The sequence below is a fragment of the Lolium rigidum genome, chromosome 7 (assembly GCF_022539505.1).
Source record: "Lolium rigidum isolate FL_2022 chromosome 7, APGP_CSIRO_Lrig_0.1, whole genome shotgun sequence".
Lineage (NCBI taxonomy): Eukaryota > Viridiplantae > Streptophyta > Magnoliopsida > Poales > Poaceae > Lolium > Lolium rigidum.
Window position 1 is genome coordinate 64,111,558 of NC_061514.1, and position 20,767 is coordinate 64,132,324.

Sequence of the window (20,767 nt, forward strand, 5' to 3'; positions counted from 1 at the left end):
GACATCTGTACTTCAAAAGAATAACTTTTGAAGAACAGGGTAAATAAGAATAATAACTATTAAAAATAGGAGCTATGGTTTCTAGGGTTTACTATTAGATTCATTTAGTTCTCTAATAGGAACTAGTTGGGTTCTTAACTTGGAATGGGTTTCTATGTAGCAAGTATTGGTAGGGTTATTACTATGGTTTCTTCTAAGCATTATATCAAAGGATGATTATCAAGGTGTTGCTATGAGTTAGGGTTTACTATGATCTCACAATTGCTTTACTAAATAATCTCTAATGGTTTCTAAGCTAATTTGCTTATCATTTCCTAAGTAGGGTTTAGTTTAATAGGAGCTTATGATGAGAATTACTACACAAGATTGGTATTAGGGTTCATTACTATGGTTCTACTAGGGTTTGATGGTTGAGATTGGTCCTAATGGTATGGTATATAGGAGTGGTGATCAATGGTACTGATCCAATTAACAAGTTAGGGTTTGCTCCTAAGTGATACTAATTGGTTATACAAGTTTTATTTAAAGATAAAGACATGAAATGGTAATCTTATGTGAATTGGTTTTATTCTAATGGATCATGAGCATGCATATGTTTGTTGCTTATCAAGGTTCTATAATTAATATGAAGTTTATATGATCATATGGGCTAAACCCCTAGGGGTTTAGAATTGAAACAATTTATGATGAACACATAAGTTAATGGGTTCAAGGTCTTACTTATATTAGAATTAGGGTTTCTAAATTATGTTTCAACTTTTAAAATGATAACTGACAATAGAGATGTGGTCACTAATTACTTAGAAACAAAATTAATAATGGTTTTAGCATTTTATTAATTTTCACAAGAATTATAATTAGGGTAACTCCTATTTCGGGTTTAATTAAAAATAGGGTTTAACAATTGTTCTTAGGTTTTAATATAATTAATTTGTTAATTAAAGATGTTTAAGTAAACAAGTTTTTGAGTTACCAAAATAATATTAGCCTTTAATATTTTCTTGTTTTATTATTAGTTAAAGAAAAATATAAAATAACAATTTGCAAATTAGGGTTTATGAATTCTCACTCATATTTAAATTAATGAAATATGATAAATAAAACTAATCTTAATATTTTATTTAGTTACTGAATAACTAACATTTAATTTTTTTAACTTATCTAATTTATTGAATTCAAATTGGGTTTTAAATAATTGAAAAGGCCTAATTAATAAAGTTAAAAATAAGTGAATTTTTATTTTGACACACATTTTTGTTTTTTATTTTATTTGAATAGAGTTTATTTTTGTGAGCATTTTGATATATTATTTATATTTTTCTGAGTTAAAATGAATTTTCTATGATTTTGCAAAGTTTCAATGATTTTCTGGAATTCATAAATAAACTAAAAATCTAAACGTACCCAAACGGTACACACCCACAGACACAGACAGGTGGGACCTGTGTCCACCTCAGCAGCCACGCAAGCAACGACTGGTCCACTTTGACCGTGGTGTTTGACCTCACCGGCGTTTAAACGCCGGCGGCCAGCTGCGGACGGCGCCGCCGATTCTGCGCTCTCCGGGACGCGCGATTAGGGTTTTCGGAACCTCCATGACCTGCTGAGGCTAGTGGTGGTGATGGCTTGGCGAGGAATCACCGGAGCTAGCTCCGGCGATAGGTGCTGCGGCGGTGCTCTCCGGCCAACATGCAAACTAGGGCTATAGACCACGCCAGGAAGCGCAAGTATGCTCTAAAGACGCGTATGCTCACCCTGGTGATGATGGTGTGATCGACTCCGGCAATGGTTGGCGGAGACGGCGATGAATTCACCAATACCGGCGAGATGCTGCGGAAGGGATCGATGAAATTCGTCGGCTTGAGGGAGATCCAGCACGATTCCTTCCTCCCAGATGCTCTACGGCGCCAGGCGCTTCTCCTCGACCACGCGCCGGAGGCTGGGGTGGCCTGTACCGCCGTGTTCTTGCTCGACGCCGGCGACAGAGAGTGGAAGAAAGCGAAGAATAGAGGATGACTGAGGGAACGAGAAGCGGCGGAGGGGTTCTAGGGTTTCACTGCGAAGTTCCAGGCATACTTATAGAGCTCGGCGAGGCTCCTATCGTAACTTCACCGGCGGAAGTGGCTCAGATGCGTCGACGACGGAGAGGTTCATACGGGCGCGAATCTTGGCGAGAAATGGATGAGACGGACGCGAGGACGATAGGGAGAAGTTCTGGAAGCTTCTGCGGCGTCGGGGCCATCCTTATCGGCTTTGAGGACGTGGCCGAGCTTCCTCTGCGGCTCGTCGACGTCGGGGAGGAAGACGACACCCTCCTTTTGTTTCCGCCGGCGATGGAACGGTAAGTGGTGGTGGGCTAGGTTTGCTCATGGTCTGGGCTTCGACGTGGGCTGGACTGCTGGGCTACTGCGGTCCACCAGGTAAGTTTCCCTCTCTTTTCTCTTTTCAAATTCTGTTTTATAATTTTATGTTTTCTATTTTGTTGTTTGAATTCAAATTTGAATTCTGTTTTGTTTTTGCAGGTTCTAAATTATTTGAATATCATAAAAATTTGATAATGATACTCACTGTATTGTTTTGTTTTTAAACAACCATTTTATAATTGATTAATTTTGGTTTTTATGAAGCACAATTCAAAATTCAAATAGATATGAATTTTAGGGTTCAACTCAATTAGTTTTTTATTTAGAAACCAACTCTATTTAAAGGGTTTGAAAATTGATAACATGTGCATGGTGAACATATTATTAGTTTTAACTAATGTGCTTAACACTATTGATTGTTCATATTTATTTTAATTATGGCTAGGGTTTAAAATAAATGGTACTCGAAGATGGAATTGGATTCATCATTTTATGTGGAGAATTATTTCTAAGGGTTTAAGCATAGGTTTGTATAACTCTATGTTTAATAATCTTGCTTAGCATATTTCTAACTTGAATTATTTAAAATAGATCCTAAGCTCATTATGGTTAATTCACTAGTTAAGGGAATTCTATTTTATAAAATATTACTTTATTTGGTTAGCTAAACAAGTTCCTTGGAATGCAAAATAGAATTGGATATTTGGTTCACTCTACTCACTTAAATATCATTTAAGCTTAAGTATAACTAGTTTGGCTTATACTTGGGATCTATGATACACAAGTTAGGACATATTATTTTATGTGGGGTGGATCCTATGTAAAAGGGTTTAGGGTTTCGCATACTCTTCACTAAATGGAAATATATATAGGCATGAGGTATGGCAGGGTTCTACTTATGATCCAAAGTAATCCATGGATTGGAATTCCAATGTTGTTTAGGGTTTTAGTGGTGATCACCCAAGTGATACGCAACTAGGATTAGGGTATGGGTATAAGCTTTGGCTATGTTTCACTAATAGAACATGGCTCTCACCTCCAAGATTAAAGTTTGGTTTGAATAAATAAGATTTAATACTACTCTAGTATTCTCTAGGATAGACATATGGATATGGTTACCATCTTCTAAATGTATTTTTATAACCTAAGGTCCTACTCAAGAGATGATGATATGATCCTCTAAATATATGGTTTGCCTAGGAATTCTACCTTGGTATCTTATGTAGCTTGTTCTTCTGGAAATCTTATAAACCTGCATCTTGTGGTATGCCTCCACCTCCTAGCTTCTTCATCTTGATCCTAGCTAATGTATGGAAGGTCTCAAGTGTTTGGTTTCCTTGTATCATGCTACAAGGTGATCATATGGATGAAGGGTGTGGCTCTATTTATAGGCTTAGGCAAGCTCTAGTGTCATGACACATAGGTGGGTGACTCTTGTTTTGGTTTGATGAGTAAGGTGCTTGGTTGTCATGCCCTCATCCATGGCAATCCTTTGAGCATAAGGTGGCAAGTCTTGGGATGCAAGTCATGTAGATATTTTCATCCTATGTGGCATGATCATTATCCTCTCATATAAATTATATTTGGATAGCCAAGTGGCATTTGTTACTAAATATCTTGTGGATGGTTTTATTATTGTGGATGAGTCACTATATCATATTGGATTGGATTTATATTATAATATTGATCAAAAGATCAAGGTTGAAGGTTATTCCTCAAATTTTGAATAGTTGGTGTTTGATTGCACCAAGGCATGATCATATGAGTTTCAAAATACTCATGAGTAGTTTTATTCAAATAGTTTGAACTATAATTTGTAATGTAAATGGATTCAGTTTTATGATATTCCATATATTTAATAAGTTATGATTTAAATAAGAATGTGTGGCCTTTATGCACTTTAGACCCTGTGATTTACCTTATTTATTAATAAGTTTAGAATTGAATTATATTACACACAAAAGTAGTTGAAGATACACCATGAGAATCATGGTAGAAACATTTATTTAGTAAAATACTTGGAAAAGATAAGTAAAGAATAGTTTCTTAATTATTCATGTTCTTTGATTTATGGTTGAATAATCATTCATGTGTTGTTGTAAGGAATGTCATGTTGAGATCTTTTATAAGATCTTGTAGTTGATCCTTACTTAAGATGTTGTTTGTTATAAACTAATTCTATTTGATCTAGCCCATAGATCAAATCATCTCTACCCAAAACAAGGTTTTAGCAAAGATCACAGTGAAGTTTATAGCGCTTGACTTGATGATCTACTTCAATTCCAGACAAGTCAAGTGAAACTTCAGCTATCGTGGTAAGTTTTATTTGAAGCGCGAAAATTCCCCAGATTTTCTATGCATGAATGCAATGCACACTTTGGTGTTCTCTCATTTTATTGCCTCTAAACCCGGGATATTACGACCTCTCCCCTTAAACTGAACTTCGTCCCGAAGTTCGAACGCTCTCATGTTCCGGAATGTTGAACTGACTTAAACAGATCACAATCCTTTCAAACTCCCTAGTGATCTCATTAGATATAATTGAACATATCCCTTGTCTTGATCCTTCATGAAGTCTTCTGATGTCTGGCACTGATACTTTCTTCAATTCTATGATTTCTTCCAACACTCTAAGCTTATAGGCTTACTCTCCAAAGATTCTTGGATTAGGACATCTTCTTATGCTAATGGACTTTACTAATGGTTGTGGTGACATCTTCCTATTTGGGTACTCAAAGCTTGGTTCTACCAGCTGCGGTAATCCAGCTGCGGTGCCCAAACCTTAAGTCTAAAGGATTGGTTTAAAGTAAGGTATTGTTTTTCCCTTACTCCCATAACGAATGTAATGGTACTTCGTAAGGTATTTATAATAGGCATGGTCCTGGTTGTTTAGTCCTACGAATGGATTAGACTCATTTAGTCCATCCAATCATGGCTTCTAGTTCATACTAGTTATCTTCCTTTTGGTTTCTTTAGGTTACATGAAAGGAATCTTTCTAATAGGCTTATGTTTTTGGTATGGTCAAACCCTTCGGTCTTTTGTTTTTCTTAGACTTTGATTGTCCTCCGACATCTTCTTCATCCAACTTCATTAGCTTAGACTTACTTGAGCTCTTCTGCTTCTGAGTAATTATCAATTACCCACTCAAGTTAAGGTATAACCCTTACTTCCTCAAGATATGAACCTCGATTTCTGGTCTGACAACCTCCTGAGAGTACTATTATATGGATACTTCCACCAATCTTATGAAAATAGGATCGGACTTCCTCTCAGTTCAGACCTTCTGCTTCATCATTCATACTCCAAATATTATATATTGATACTTCTCATTCAATCTTCCTCTCCCCCTTGGAGTTTACTAATGATCTTCAAACTTCTTTTTTTTTAATCATTAAACTCCAAGGTAGAAGATTGGTTTAAGTCTGGTTTATATTTTGTACCGTTCTAAAGTCCCACGAAGAATTCTTTGCGGTGTATCCACACAGTTGTGGGTATCCGATGTGAATCCTCCAACTAAATATTTACTAGCTACGGGATACCAGCTGCCGAATCCCTCTTTCCTTAAGAGTGAAAGAACGATTAAGCTGTGGACTATTTGTTACCAGCTGCAGACTATCTAACACAAGATGTGGCTTATTGGATACCAGCTGTGGCTATGTTATGTTTTTAGGCAATATCTACCTACCAGCTGTGGCTTCTTACATAGTTTTAGTTAAGATATACCCCACTTCACATACTTTCTCTTCATGATTATCCTATATCAGTTGCGGTCTTATTATGCCAATTGCGACTTCACTTGTCTATTTTCCTTCTTCTAGGGTTTGTTTTGCAAGAAAATCACTTGTTGACACCATAAAAATAGTATCGTAAATGACTTCACTTGCATTCCCTTCTTCCAGAATGAGTCTGGCTCCACTTATACTACTCCATATTCACTATGTTTCTCACTTTCATGGTACTTCCATGTTGAAGTACTCCTCAATTGAGGATAAAAATGAGTTTTGATTGGTCCTTCCTTCAAATTATTGTGGTGGCTTCCCACAACTTACTTCCTTCTTCCGGTGAACCTTCACCTTGTCCTCAAAATCTTCAGAATTCGTCACTTCCTCACACGAATACCTTTACCCTCTAGACCTATGACATCAAGTAAGATCTTGATATTGCAACATGCATTTGCATATCAAAGTCAAACTTCATGTATGGATCTAGTCAAACAATGAAAATCCAATGAAAATCCAAGAAAATCCAGACTTTGTGTTTATAATACACATCTTTATATGCCCGAATATAATAGTTGGGTAAGACATCCCTAAACATCAGGCTCAGATGTGTAGTATATACACCACATAAGATAGGTTTAGGTTGTGACACTTAGCACAAATACGTGAATTTCTACTATTTGTCTCAACATTTATCTTAATTGCACATTTGCAATGAGACAAACTTGAAACAAAATGGCTTGGGATAGTTGAAGTTAACCTAGTTTTCTTTGGAAGTACTAACAAAATAGGATACCATATATATGTGCTATTGAGGACTACTTCCTATAATACAATTAGTTCTAACATGTCTACTCTAAACACATGATTGTTTAGAATATACCACCTATAACTCTAGGATTTCTCTATGTGATATGCTCTAAATAAGCCTTCTTTAAATTAAGGACTATGGTTCTAACATACTTAGTACCGTTATTAGGATTTTAAGGCCTAAGCTTTCGAACTATTCCTTAAATCCTACTCCTCATCATACTTCTGTTATCGTACTTTGTTCTACTCTATCACATCATGACTCTCAATTGAATCATATATGATTACCAACTTTACCATGAAAAGTAGACTTATATGATTCCTATCACTCTTCCTTACCTCCTATGATTGACTCATCATAGGTATACACTACCTTATATAACATTTTTACATTACTTAACATCAGTCATTTAACCTTTTAAACGACTCTTACTTAACCATAACTTGCGTTGGTATACTTCTTCCAATAGGATATCTTCCTTATGGTTGTATCCTCTCTTTGGACTACCATGTGTTGTATACGAACTGTGGTCTTCTACTACCCTTTATCTTAAGCTTCAAGGGTGTTCTAATTATTTGGAATGAAGCAAGATAACTAATCAACTGTACTTAAGAAAGATAGATAAGAAAGATTGACTCAAGTGTGTCAGGATTATTCTCAAGTGAATACCCATCTCAAGTCAAAAATAATAGTTGGTTTAGCATAGTTGTCTTAGCTAATACAACTTCCTATAGACACTACCAAACCTATAGGTCTCCTTTAAAGGGTTTTAATCCTAGGGTCAAAGCATTTGCTCTGATACCAGCTGTGGTGACCCAGCGTACCACTGCATGGTGTAGTACACAAGTCGTTGACATAACACAAGTGAAACACCGTTCCACTCATATTACATCCCTCGAGTGGTACAACGAAACATATGCGAGTCCAAGGTATGTCTATAGAAGGATACACAAGCTATTTACGAGAAGATCAAGCACGAGCCTCCTACTTTACGAGTGAGGTAAAACTTCAAATAAAGCTCCAGAAGAACGACTCATAGTCTAACTTATTGCTAACTCAAGCTTAAGAGCTACTTGGCTTTCTATAGAAATCTAGCTACTTAGGTGCTAGGATTAGGGAAAGGTTCCCTTCTATTACTAGTCTAAGTTTTCACTCTAGTTGCTGCAGAAGTTGACTTCCTTGACTTCTTTGCTTGGATTCTTCATCTTGTTGCAGTTGACTCCTTTGTCTTCGAGTTCCACGGTAGTTTATCCTCCGGTGCATCCATAGCTAAGCAGGGGATTTAAGAGTGGGATGAGTACGAGCGTACTCAGCAAGTTCATATTAGGGAAATAGGTGTATCATGCACTAGCTACAGCCACAGACCCGAAAGTCATAGGCGAATGCAAGTTTTCATAAACATTTCTTCAAAAGGTTTATTTTATTCTGAAAACTATGCCCGTCAGTCTTCACAGGTTGACTAGAACTTCATGGAGTTCCTTTCTCGCCGCGTTCGCAGTTCCCTTCCCGGAACAGGGAGTGACAGATCACAATTCAGTATCCTCTCGCAGAGGTGCGTTACTTTTCCCATAAGAGAACTTATCCTTGATACCTTTCCGAGATGCATGCTCGTCCACACTTCCTTGGTGTGGGGCCAGGTGTAAGATCCAAGCCAATCACCGCCTTCTCCGCGACCACCGCAAACCCACCCTTTTGTCCAACCGTACATCCCCGGTAGACATCTCCCGATCATACGGCTTTACCCCCGATGTACGTCGGACAATCCTTCATAGACGGTAGAGCCTCTCATCCAAACGTCCGGATGGGGATTTTAAAGGATTTCCCAACCTACGGCAGTGCCTCCGAGCACTCCGCCAGGCTCTATCAAGTCCGTTGGCGTGCAGGAGGGAAAAGATACAGCTGACTTCCCAGAGCCATTATAGATCTTATGGTTAACGCGATTTGTACGGCGCTAGAATCACTGGACGGCATTGGTACTTAGTCCTAGATGAATAGTACCCGTGCAATGGAACCTCCACCAATCAACATATACCATGGTTCCATTGCCCACCACATAGTCATATTCATAATTGTAAAATAATATTTGCTTTTCAATGCAAGAGTGATAAGTATAGTACTTTGCAAATAATTTGATAAAAATAATCAAATGACATGAGCAAGCGATGAACTTGCCTTTCTTGACTCGCAAGATTATGCGAGCAAAAGCTTCGATACGTGAGAAGTCCAAATGCTGAAATACCATCATCGTCCGGTAAGGACAATGTTTAAAGAACTGGCAAAGATGCTATAATGCATGGTATGAGATGCAATCGTCCCGAGCGTAACCTAACCTCGATGATTTAGGATGTATGAGTTGTAAAGATTTCTTTAGGGTTTGTTGCACTTTTAGAATGTTTCTCAAACAAGGTTTTTATTAAGGTTTGGTTATATTAGCATCATAATCAAGTGATATAATACATCATAACAATCATACACACTAATAATAGTGGTGGAATAATATGTAAAGAACAGTTGTCAATTTTAAGTTCTACGTAACAGGGTTGATGATTACTTGTATTATACTTCAAAAGAATAACTTTTGAAGAACATTTTGTTAAGAAATAATGAGTATTTCAAAGAAGGATTAGGGATTTTAAGGTTTGATTGACATCTGTACTTCAAAAGAATAACTTTTGAAGAACAGGGTAAATAAGAATAATAACTATTAAAAATAGGAGCTATGGTTTCTAGGGTTTACTATTAGATTCATTTAGTTCTCTAATAGGAACTAGTTGGGTTCTTAACTTGGAATGGGTTTCTATGTAGCAAGTATTGGTAGGGTTATTACTATGGTTTCTTCTAAGCATTATATCAAAGGATGATTATCAAGGTGTTGCTATGAGTTAGGGTTTACTATGATCTCACAATTGCTTTACTAAATAATCTCTAATGGTTTCTAAGCTAATTTGCTTATCATTTCCTAAGTAGGGTTTAGTTTAATAGGAGCTTATGATGAGAATTACTACACAAGATTGGTATTAGGGTTCATTACTATGGTTCTACTAGGGTTTGATGGTTGAGATTGGTCCTAATGGTATGGTATATAGGAGTGGTGATCAATGGTACTGATCCAATTAACAAGTTAGGGTTTGCTCCTAAGTGATACTAATTGGTTATACAAGTTTTATTTAAAGATAAAGACATGAAATGGTAATCTTATGTGAATGGGTTTTATTCTAATGGATCATGAGCATGCATATGTTTGTTGCTTATCAAGGTTCTATAATTAATATGAAGTTTATATGATCATATGGGCTAAACCCCTAGGGGTTTAGAATTGAAACAATTTATGATGAACACATAAGTTAATGGGTTCAAGGTCTTACTTATATTAGAATTAGGGTTTCTAAATTATGTTTCAACTTTTAAAATGATAATTGACAATAGAGATGTGGTCACTAATTACTTAGAAACAAAATTAATAATGGTTTTAGCATTTTATTAATTTTCACAAGAATTATAATTAGGGTAACTCCTATTTCGGGTTTAATTAAAAATAGGGTTTAACAATTGTTCTTAGGTTTTAATATAATTAATTTGTTAATTAAAGATGTTTAAGTAAACAAGTTTTTGAGTTACCAAAATAATATTAGCCTTTAATATTTTCTTGTTTTATTATTAGTTAAAGAAAAATATAAAATAACAATTTGCAAATTAGGGTTTATGAATTCTCACTCATATTTAAATTAATGAAATATGATAAATAAAACTAATCTTAATATTTTATTTAGTTACTGAATAACTAACATTTAATTTTTTTAACTTATCTAATTTATTGAATTCAAATTGGGTTTTAAATAATTGAAAAGGCCTAATTAATAAAGTTAAAAATAAGTGAATTTTTATTTTGACACACATTTTTGTTTTTTATTTTATTTGAATAGAGTTTATTTTTGTGAGCATTTTGATATATTATTTATATTTTTCTGAGTTAAAATGAATTTTCTATGATTTTGCAAAGTTTCAATGATTTTCTCGGAATTCATAAATAAACTAAAAATCTAAACGTACCCAAACGGTACACACCCACGAACACGGACAGGTGGGACCTGTGTCCACCTCAGCAGCCACGCAAGCAACGACCGGTCCACTTTGACCGTGGTGTTTGACCTCACCGGCGTTTAAACGCCGGCGGCCACTGCGGACGGCGCCGCCGATGTATCGCTCTCCGGGACGCGCGATTAGGGTTTTCGGAACCTCCATGACCTGCTGAGGCTAGTGGTGGTGATGGCTTGGCGAGGGAATCACCGGAGCTAGCTCCGGCGATAGGTGCTGCGGCGGTGCTCTCCGGCCAACATGCAAACTAGGGCTATAGACCACGCCAGGAAGCGCAAGTATGCTCTAAAGACGCGTATGCTCACCCTGGTGATGATGGTGTGATCGACTCCGGCAATGGTTGGCGGAGACGGCGATGAATTCACCAATACCGGCGAGATGCTCGCGGAAGGGATCGATGAAATTCGTCGGCTTGAGGGAGATCCGAGCACGATTCCTTCCTCCCAGATGCTCTACGGCGCCAGGCGCTTCTCCTCGACCACGCGCCGGAGGCTGGGGTGGCCTGTACCGCCGTGTTCTTGCTCGACGCCGGCGACAGAGAGTGGAAGAAAGCGAAGAATAGAGGATGACTGAGGGAACGAGAAGCGGCGGAGGGGTTCTAGGGTTTCACTGCGAAGTTCCAGGCATACTTATAGAGCTCGGCGAGGCTCCTATCGTAACTTCACCGGCGGAAGTGGCTCAGATGCGTCGACGACGGAGAGGTTCATACGGGCGCGAATCTTGGCGAGAAATGGATGAGACGGACGCGAGGACGATAGGGAGAAGTTCTGGAAGCTTCTGCGGCGTCCGGGGCCATCCTTATCGGCTTTGAGGACGTGGCCGAGCTTCCTCTCTGCGCTGTCGACGTCGGGGAGGAAGACGACACCCTCCTTTTGTTTCTGCCAGCGATGGAACGGTAAGTGGTGGTGGGCTAGGTTTGCTCATGGTCTGGGCTTCGACGTGGGCTGGACTGCTGGGCTACTGCGGTCCACCAGGTAAGTTTCCCTCTCTTTTCTCTTTTCAAATTCTGTTTTATAATTTTATGTTTTCTATTTTGTTGTTTGAATTCAAATTCGAATTCTGTTTTGTTTTTGCGGGTTCTAAATTATTTGAATATCATAAAAATTTGATAATGATACTCACTGTATTGTTTTGTTTTTAAACAACCATTTTATAATTGATTAATTTTGGTTTTTATGAAGCACAATTCAAAATTCAAATAGATATGAATTTTAGGGTTCAACTCAATTAGTTTTTTATTTAGAAACCAACTCTATTTAAAGGGTTTGAAAATTGATAACATGTGCATGGTGAACATATTATTAGTTTTAACTAATGTGCTTAACACTATTGATTGTTCATATTTATTTTAATTATGGCTAGGGTTTAAAATAAATGGTACTGAAGATGGAATTGGATTCATCATTTTATGTGGAGAATTATTTCTAAGGGTTTAAGCATAGGTTTGTATAACTCTATGTTTAATAATCTTGCTTAGCATATTTCTAACTTGAATTATTTAAAATAGATCCTAAGCTCATTATGGTTAATTCACTAGTTAAGGGAATTCTATTTTATAAAATATTACTTTATTTGGTTAGCTAAACAAGTTCCTTGGAATGCAAAATAGAATTGGATATTTGGTTCACTCTACTCACTTAAATATCATTTAAGCTTAAGTATAACTAGTTTGGCTTATACTTGGGATCTATGATACACAAGTTAGGACATATTATTTTATGTGGGGTGGATCCTATGTAAAAGGGTTTAGGGTTTCGCATACTCTTCACTAAATGGAAATATATATAGGCATGAGGTATGGCAGGGTTCTACTTATGATCCAAAGTAATCCATGGATTGGAATTCCAATGTTGTTTAGGGTTTTAGTGGTGATCACCCAAGTGATACGCAACTAGGATTAGGGTATGGGTATAAGCTTTGGTTATGTTTCACTAATAGAACATGGCTCTCACCTCCAAGATTAAAGTTTGGTTTGAATAAATAAGATTTAATACTACTCTAGTATTCTCTAGGATAGACATATGGATATGGTTACCATCTTCTAAATGTATTTTTATAACCTAAGGTCCTACTCAAGAGATGATGATATGATCCTCTAAATATATGGTTTGCCTAGGAATTCTACCTTGGTATCTTATGTAGCTTGTTCTTCTGGAAATCTTATAAACCTGCATCTTGTGGTATGCCTCCACCTCCTAGCTTCTTCATCTTGATCCTAGCTAATGTATGGAAGGTCTCAAGTGTTTGGTTTCCTTGTATCATGCTACAAGGTGATCATATGGATGAAGGGTGTGGCTCTATTTATAGGCTTAGGCAAGCTCTAGTGTCATGACACATAGGTGGGTGACTCTTGTTTTGGTTTGATGAGTAAGGTGCTTGGTTGTCATGCCCTCATCCATGGCAATCCTTTGAGCATAAGGTGGCAAGTCTTGGGATGCAAGTCATGTAGATATTTTCATCCTATGTGGCATGATCATTATCCTCTCATATAAATTATATTTGGATAGCCAAGTGGCATTTGTTACTAAATATATTGTGGATGGTTTTATTATTGTGGATGAGTCACTATATCATATTGGATTGGATTTATATTATAATATTGATCAAAAGATCAAGGTTGAAGGTTATTCCTCAAATTTTGAATAGTTGGTGTTTGATTGCACCAAGGCATGATCATATGAGTTTCAAAATACTCATGAGTAGTTTTATTCAAATAGTTTGAACTATAATTTGTAATGTAAATGGATTCAGTTTTATGATATTCCATATATTTAATAAGTTATGATTTAAATAAGAATGTGTGGCCTTTATGCACTTTAGACCCTGTGATTTACCTTATTTATTAATAAGTTTAGAATTGAATTATATTACACACAAAAGTAGTTGAAGATACACCATGAGAATCATGGTAGAAACATTTATTTAGTAAAATACTTGGAAAAGATAAGTAAAGAATAGTTTCTTAATTATTCATGTTCTTTGATTTATGGTTGAATAATCATTCATGTGTTGTTGTAAGGAATGTCATGTTGAGATCTTTTATAAGATCTTGTAGTTGATCCTTACTTAAGATGTTGTTTGTTATAAACTAATTCTATTTGATCTAGCCCATAGATCAAATCATCTCTACCCAAAACAAGGTTTTAGCAAAGATCACGGTGAAGTTTATAGCGCTTGACTTGATGATCTACTTCAATTCCGAGCAAGTCAAGTGAAACTTCGACCATCGTGGTAAGTTTTATTTGAAGCGCGAAAATTCCCCAGATTTTCTATGCATGAATGCAATGCACACTTTGGTGTTCTCTCATTTTATTGCCTCTAAACCTGGGATATTACAGGGGCCGACCTGAATAAAGGCGGAGGTCCTAGGGTCTCTCTTGGGTGAAGATGAAGACTTGCCAGAGGCCTGGCCTTCATGATCTGGACGGAGTGTTGAGTTCCGAAAGGCGCCGCCGGCGAGTGTAACAGTGCTTCTATTGCATGGAGTTTGCTGGATCGGTGGTATTCGGTTGTGCGCACCCATGCTTTTATTCCGACCGTTTGGTCTGGAGGGAGCGGCGCGATGCTCTTTTCTGTGTTGACACCAAGTTACAGCTGATCCATGGTGAAGTCAGAAAAAGAGAATATCATAAAGGCTGGATTGGAGGACTAGCTAATGGAGGTTCAAGTCTTTGCGATGTTGAGGGGCTTGCTTGGTATTTCGGACTTCGCAGCAGTGGTATGAAAGTAGGTGCGGCAGCACATGTGAAGTTCGGAGTCTTACCTTTCAGGGCGAAAACCCATGGTCTAGCCTTAACTGGTTGTGCCTGACAATGTCCTTGTTGAAGGCATTGTTTTGAGAGCGGAGACTATCTTCAGGGTGAAAACTAAGATCTTTGATCGGGCAATGACGGCGTTGGTGCATTGTTCCCTTCTTGGAGGCGTCGCTTTTGAAGAGTCTGAATTTTAGGTTTTGTCTTGGTGGTGGTTGTATTACTGTTGCTAGGGATGAGTGTAGCGGGACTTTTATTTCTTAGTTTTTTTTTTCTTTTTTGACCGTGTGCGTCTCTAATGTTTTTGGGCATTGCGTTGTTGCAGATGTTAGAGTAATTGATTTTTTTGATATTAATATATTTCCTTTATCATAAAGGAACCGTGCGAGTTTTTTTTTGAATAGAACCGTGCGAGGTAGAACATACAACAATACGCCAGATGTGAATGCACCGGCCGGACTAAAAAAGAACGGTTCCGGTTTCAGGGGCGCCGTTTTGGTTGGAGGTTTGCCCAGCTTTGCCGGTGGCGCCGTCTAAAATTAGGTTAAAGCTTCTTGAGATGATGAGGTGTGTTTGCCGGGAAGCATCTGTGCAAAGTGACAAAAGGGTCCGAGAAAGGGGCGGTGGATCAGCTGAGGACGCGATGCCGCTGCCGGCCTGGACCACCAGCCAACGCCAACCAGACACAGGTTGCCTCCGGAGTTCCAACCAGAGTCAACGGCGATCTCAACGCTTCAGTCGCCGAGAAAGCATCGCCGGAAGTGCACATGCTCTCTGCTCACCTGGCCAAGGTTAATAATCCCATGAGGTGATTGATTACGCAAAACCAACCTGGATTTTCCTCCCGGTGACCGCGCGCGCGCGTAATTATGATTGGTTAGAACAACTGTGGTGGTACCAGTCTACGTAGGAAGTACGGAGGAGTATTTGAGACGGCCGAAGTGAAGCGCGAGACGACCAACTCTCTCGTCTCCTCTGCTACTCTACTCCCACTGACCGGCTTGACCAGCTCCACCTTTCCCATTCCCGTTGAACCATCCATAGCTGGAGCGAACGCGGAGGAGGAGGGAGAAAAGAAACAGCGCACCGCTCCACCTCCCGAGACAGCTCACCGCCGGCTACCCACCCCTCCGCAGCTCCGTCGGCCATTCCCGCCGAGGCCGAGCTGCCCTCCCGCGCCCGCGTGCGCCGCCGCCGGCTCATGCCACGGTTCTTTGCTCGGCTCCGCTCCGCTCCGGCGATCCCCGCCCGTAGCTAGATCTGGTGCCGCGGGAGGTTCTTTCCCTGCCCGGCGGGATGGGGCGGCGGCTTCTAGGGCTGTGGTGGCTCGTCGTGGTTTTGTTCGCGGCGGAGGCGCTGGCCGCGGAGGAGACGGCGGTCGTCGTCGGAGGAGAGCCGGGGCCGCGCCGCCACGCCTACGCGGCGATGATGTACATGGGCACGCCCCGCGACTACGAGTTCTACGTCGCCACGCGCGTCATGATGCGCTCGCTCAGGGGCCTCTCCGCCCACGCCGACCGGGTCGTCATCGCCTCGCTCGACGTCCCGCCCAACTGGGTCCAGGCGCTGTAAGCTCTACCCCTCCCCACTTCTCCTCCCTGTGTGCCCCCTCCTTCCCCCGGGCCGGGTTTTGCCTTGGATCCTTCCGTCGTGCCAAAAGCTCCGTGACCTTGCAGCTGTTTGCTGTACTTGAATCGGGGCCTCATACAACCTTTGTTTTTCTTCTTCAGACCCGTATAGCTTGCTTGGTTGACTTGGTGCTTGGTTTCTTCTTTGCTGCGTATTTGTATCTATATCACCTATGCTCTGCTATTAAGTTGGCGCCCCTGCCGTAGTTACACCATCTTTAATTCATTCCCCTGTTTGCCCTGTTTCCTCTCAACTTTATATCGATATTCATCTTTTCTCCCTGTTTTTACTTTTTTGTAATCTTGCATTTCTGTGCCTTTTTTTTGGCGCGCGGATCCTTACTCCTTAGTGTCCTTTCGACTCGTCCTCTTGGCTACTGTTTTATCCAGTACTTTCGGATGCACAAGCCAGATTTATGCTCACATACTTGCTTCTTGGAAATGGTCTTGAGTTCTATTATTACCGTCTTTCAGCCGGTAGCTCTCATATTCGCGTTGGTTCAGTTAACGCATTCAAGTTTGTTAAGAACAGTACCTCATCTGTGTTCTGAAAATATTTGTTCATAAATTGCCACATCAGAGCAACCAATTTCCACCAACCAGTTACGCTTGGCTCATTGCTAATCATCGCTATTTCACTGTAGAATTATTTATGCTAGATGACTTGGCCTCTGTTAGGTACGACTTGCTGAAGGTCAACCTGTTGACTTTCTGCAACTTCTACTTGTTAGCTTATTATTGTGACTGCATATAGCTGTACACAAAGTACTTTCAGTTGGGAATATATGCTCTACTGTTTTAGGTGACCACAACAAACTAGAGTCGATTTTATCTCTGTTTTGGCTTGTTAGTCCTTGCCAGCAAAGTTTATGCTTTCACGAAGTTCTAGCTTTGTTTTGTGGAATCTGTAAGCTTTCTCCGTATCTTATTCTTGGTCGCCTCTCCCCTGTTCCACATAATTTCAGTACTTCAAGTGCTGTCGAGTTTGAGAATTTTTAGAAGTTGGCTTTAATAGATGGGCAACTTATATGGGAATACTACTACAAGTTGGTAGCTGCGTGCCGCTATCTACAACAAAAGAACTTATGCATTCAGAACATCAAGTTTATGTTGCAAGATTTATCATGAAACATGCTTTTGAATTGTTTTAGCTATTTTTATGTGAGGCAACATGTCTACATGGAAGCCGACGATCAAAGTACCACCTTGAAGACATTGCCACTGTCCTGTTAAAGACATACATTTTGGATCAGAGGAAGTTGTTATTATTGAGCTGTGTATTTAACAGTGTTTGAAGTGTATAAGTGAATTGTACTAGCCCTTTTCATGAGTTCGGACTTTTGGTTGCATTGGCTAGTGCATGAAGCTCGACAAACAGTACTATATTTTACTTCTTATATCATGCTTCATGCTACTGCTTGAATTCACATGTATTATGCATCATACAACATACGTACTTAATCTGGAATGTGACTTTTTTTGGGCATGTACAATCTTGACTCTGTTATTTATTTATGCATCTTCAACTGTTTCTGTAGGAAGGATGATGGCGTGACGGTGGTCTCTGTAGATAATTTGAAGAATCCTTACGAAAAACAAGAAAACTTCAACACACGATTCAAGTTGACCTTAAATAAGCTGTATGCTTGGACCTTAGTTTCCTATGATCGAGTTGTTATGCTAGACTCTGACAACATGTTTCTCCAGAACACTGATGAACTATTTCAGTGTGGGCAGTTCTGTGCTGTCTTCATCAACCCGTGTATCTTCCACACAGGCCTCTTCGTACTGAAGGTAGGGTTGCTTAATCAACACATATCTCCTTCCTTCTGGAGTTCAGTATCTTTTGCAGATATAAACTTGTATAATTGCTTTGTTATTTATAACTGTTATGAATAAAACTCTTGAGATCATTTAGGGATGCTTTGTTTGTTGTTCAGTACTTCAGCTTAGGCGTGATATTCTGTCATTCGATACTGTGTTCTACTTTCTTCATTTTGTTGCATTAAAAATAGATCTTTTTACTTGTAGTGTCAACTTGTTTTTCTTTTCAGTTTGTTTAACTTAACACTATCAGCTTGATTCTTCGTATTCTTTTCAAGGGGATTGTACTTCCCTCTTGGAGTTTTTCAAAGCATTAATGTATTTATCTAAGACATGTGCCTTGAACAGAAACCCTTATATTTTGCACCCAAACAATATTGTTGTCAAATTCAAAGAATTTAGTGAACCATTTTTTTTATTTTTTTGTACAAAAAGCCTGACTGTTCTAGTGTTCTTGTTAATCGCTTGTTTTGTTTGTAGCCATCTATGGAAGTTTTTAAGAACATGCTACATGAGCTAGGTGTTGGGCGTAAAAACCCAGATGGTGCAGATCAGGGCTTTCTTACTGGCTATTTCCCGGATTTGCTTGACCAACCAATGTTCCACCCACCAGTTAATGGTAGCAAACTTGATGGAAATTATCGCCTTCCTCTAGGCTATCAGATGGATGCATCTTATTACTGTGAGTATGACTACCGCTATATCAGTATTCTATACGCCTATTCATTATCTTGGCTAAAACTAATGAACGACACTTTTTTCAGATTTGAAGCTCCGCTGGAGTATTCCGTGTGGACCGAATAGTGTGGTTACATTTCCAAGTGCACCATGGATGAAGCCATGGTACTGGTGGTCTTGGCCAGTCTTACCTCTGGGGCTTTCTTGGCATGAACAACGTCGTGAACTTTTAGGGTTAGTGGTTTCCTTAGATTTTTTCTCATCCATATTTCTATTACATTCTCAAACTCTCTGACACTAACAGTACCTTGCACGAAATTGTTTGAGAATAAAGCACCTTGCACGAAATTGTTCGAGAAAAGAGACATTGGTGACATGTCTTATGGGAATCGCCATTAATCTTTTTTAGAACAAAGATGCACAAGAAAGTGCATTATCATGCCTATTTATCTTTTATTAGGATAGAATTCCAGAAAGTAGGAGATCATTAACTCGATGCCCTTAAAAAATATTATGGGTAAACCAGCATGATCAATTGCCATGTGGAAGGGTGTTGCACAAAATTTTGATTCAGAACTTCAGAAGCACATCATTAATTGCATTTTCTGACTGTGTTTGAACTTGATGTGAAACAGGTATTCGTCGGAGATACCGATGGCATTATTCCAGGCTCTACTATACATTGGAGTAATTGCAGTCAACCGACTAGCGCGGCCTAGTTTGTCAAAGCTATGTTACAACAGAAGAATGGAGAAAAACATTATGTTTTCACTCACCACGCTCAGAGTAGTGGCAGCATGGTCCATACTTGCAGCTTACATCGTTCCCTTCTTCCTCATACCCCGGACTGTCCATCCGCTGCTAGGCTGGCCACTTTACCTGCTCGGCTCTTTCTCCCTTTGTTCACTTGTGATCAGTGTCTTCATCCTTCAACCCCTTGCTGTTCTCACAATATGGTTTGGTCTCATCGGCACACTCTTTGTGATGGCATGCCCATGGTATATGAATGGTGTGGTCAGGGCATTGGCCGTGTTTGCCTATGCGTTTTTCTGCGCGCCGGTTGCTTGGGCATCTCTGGTGAAGATAATGAGCTCCTTGCAGAACCTAATTGAGAGGGATGCTTACAGACTTGGAGAACCTAACCAGACGGTCGAATTTACCAAGCTTTACTAAGGTGGGAACAACAGATACATATGGTCACTTCTAGTGTCATTCAATTTAATCAGCTAATCCCAATTTACATTGGCAATTCTGATGGCCAATTCAGTTGTACAAGTAAACCGAGTTTGGGTACTACAAATGTTGTAACACCAACTGGAACCATTGGAAGTTTGGAGCCCATGATTGTCCTCTTGGACGTGTAAATGATGTATACAGTGCAGGAGAAGGGGAAAATTGATGCGTGTGAAAATGTGTTTGGTGTGGTACTTCCTCAATAGCTAACTAGAGTAATCTTGTTTGGTTTCTTGATTTACTGTTGTTGCGAAAAATAACTTGACTTCTCCGTAACGATATCTTCAGTTCCCCTATCGTAAAAAAGCCCAATTTTTTGTTGTTAGTGTCGTGAAATACTTTCTGAAGTACTACCGGATCTATTCCTTTTTGCACCTCCATGAGCCCTGAAGGAATTTCGAAACGTGATTGCTCGGAGGAAATCTCTCCGCAAATGCACGCGAGATAAGGAGTTCTCAAGCCTTAGCTACAGTTGATTTTATAAGAAAGTCCACTTTTCATCCTCCAACTTTGATAAAAGTTCACTTTTAGCTCTAAAACTTGTGTTTAGTTCAAAACAGAGCCTGAACTCTAAGTCGGTGTCACTTCGTGTTTCTTCTCAAATTATTTGTTGATACCTGGTTGCTAAAAACCAAAGATCGAACCAACCGGCGGACTGAATCG

General features: G+C 39.3%; 1 protein-coding gene across 1 annotated transcript; it reads left to right on the forward strand.

Annotated features, from left to right (window-relative positions):
* The first annotated feature begins 15,946 nt into the window (after positions 1–15,946).
* On the forward strand, positions 15,947–20,298 carry LOC124675603 (putative glucuronosyltransferase PGSIP8). The gene is made up of 5 exons (XM_047211673.1): positions 15,947–16,309; positions 17,908–18,163; positions 18,674–18,875; positions 18,958–19,105; positions 19,507–20,298. Exons 1-5 carry the CDS (start codon positions 16,038–16,040, stop codon positions 20,042–20,044), a joined length of 1,416 nt encoding a protein of 471 aa, XP_047067629.1. The 5' UTR covers positions 15,947–16,037; the 3' UTR covers positions 20,045–20,298.
* Positions 20,299–20,767: the final 469 nt, after the last annotated feature.

Coding starts and splice junctions, on each gene's coding strand:
- LOC124675603 (XM_047211673.1), top strand. CDS start 16,038: ATGGGGCGGCGGCTTCTAGGGCTGTGGTGGCTCGTCGTGGTTTTGTTC. Junction 16,310..17,907: donor CCCAACTGGGTCCAGGCGCT/GTAAGCTCTACC, acceptor CTGTTTCTGTAG/GAAGGATGATGGCGTGACGG. Junction 19,106..19,506: donor CAACGTCGTGAACTTTTAGG/GTTAGTGGTTTC, acceptor GATGTGAAACAG/GTATTCGTCGGAGATACCGA.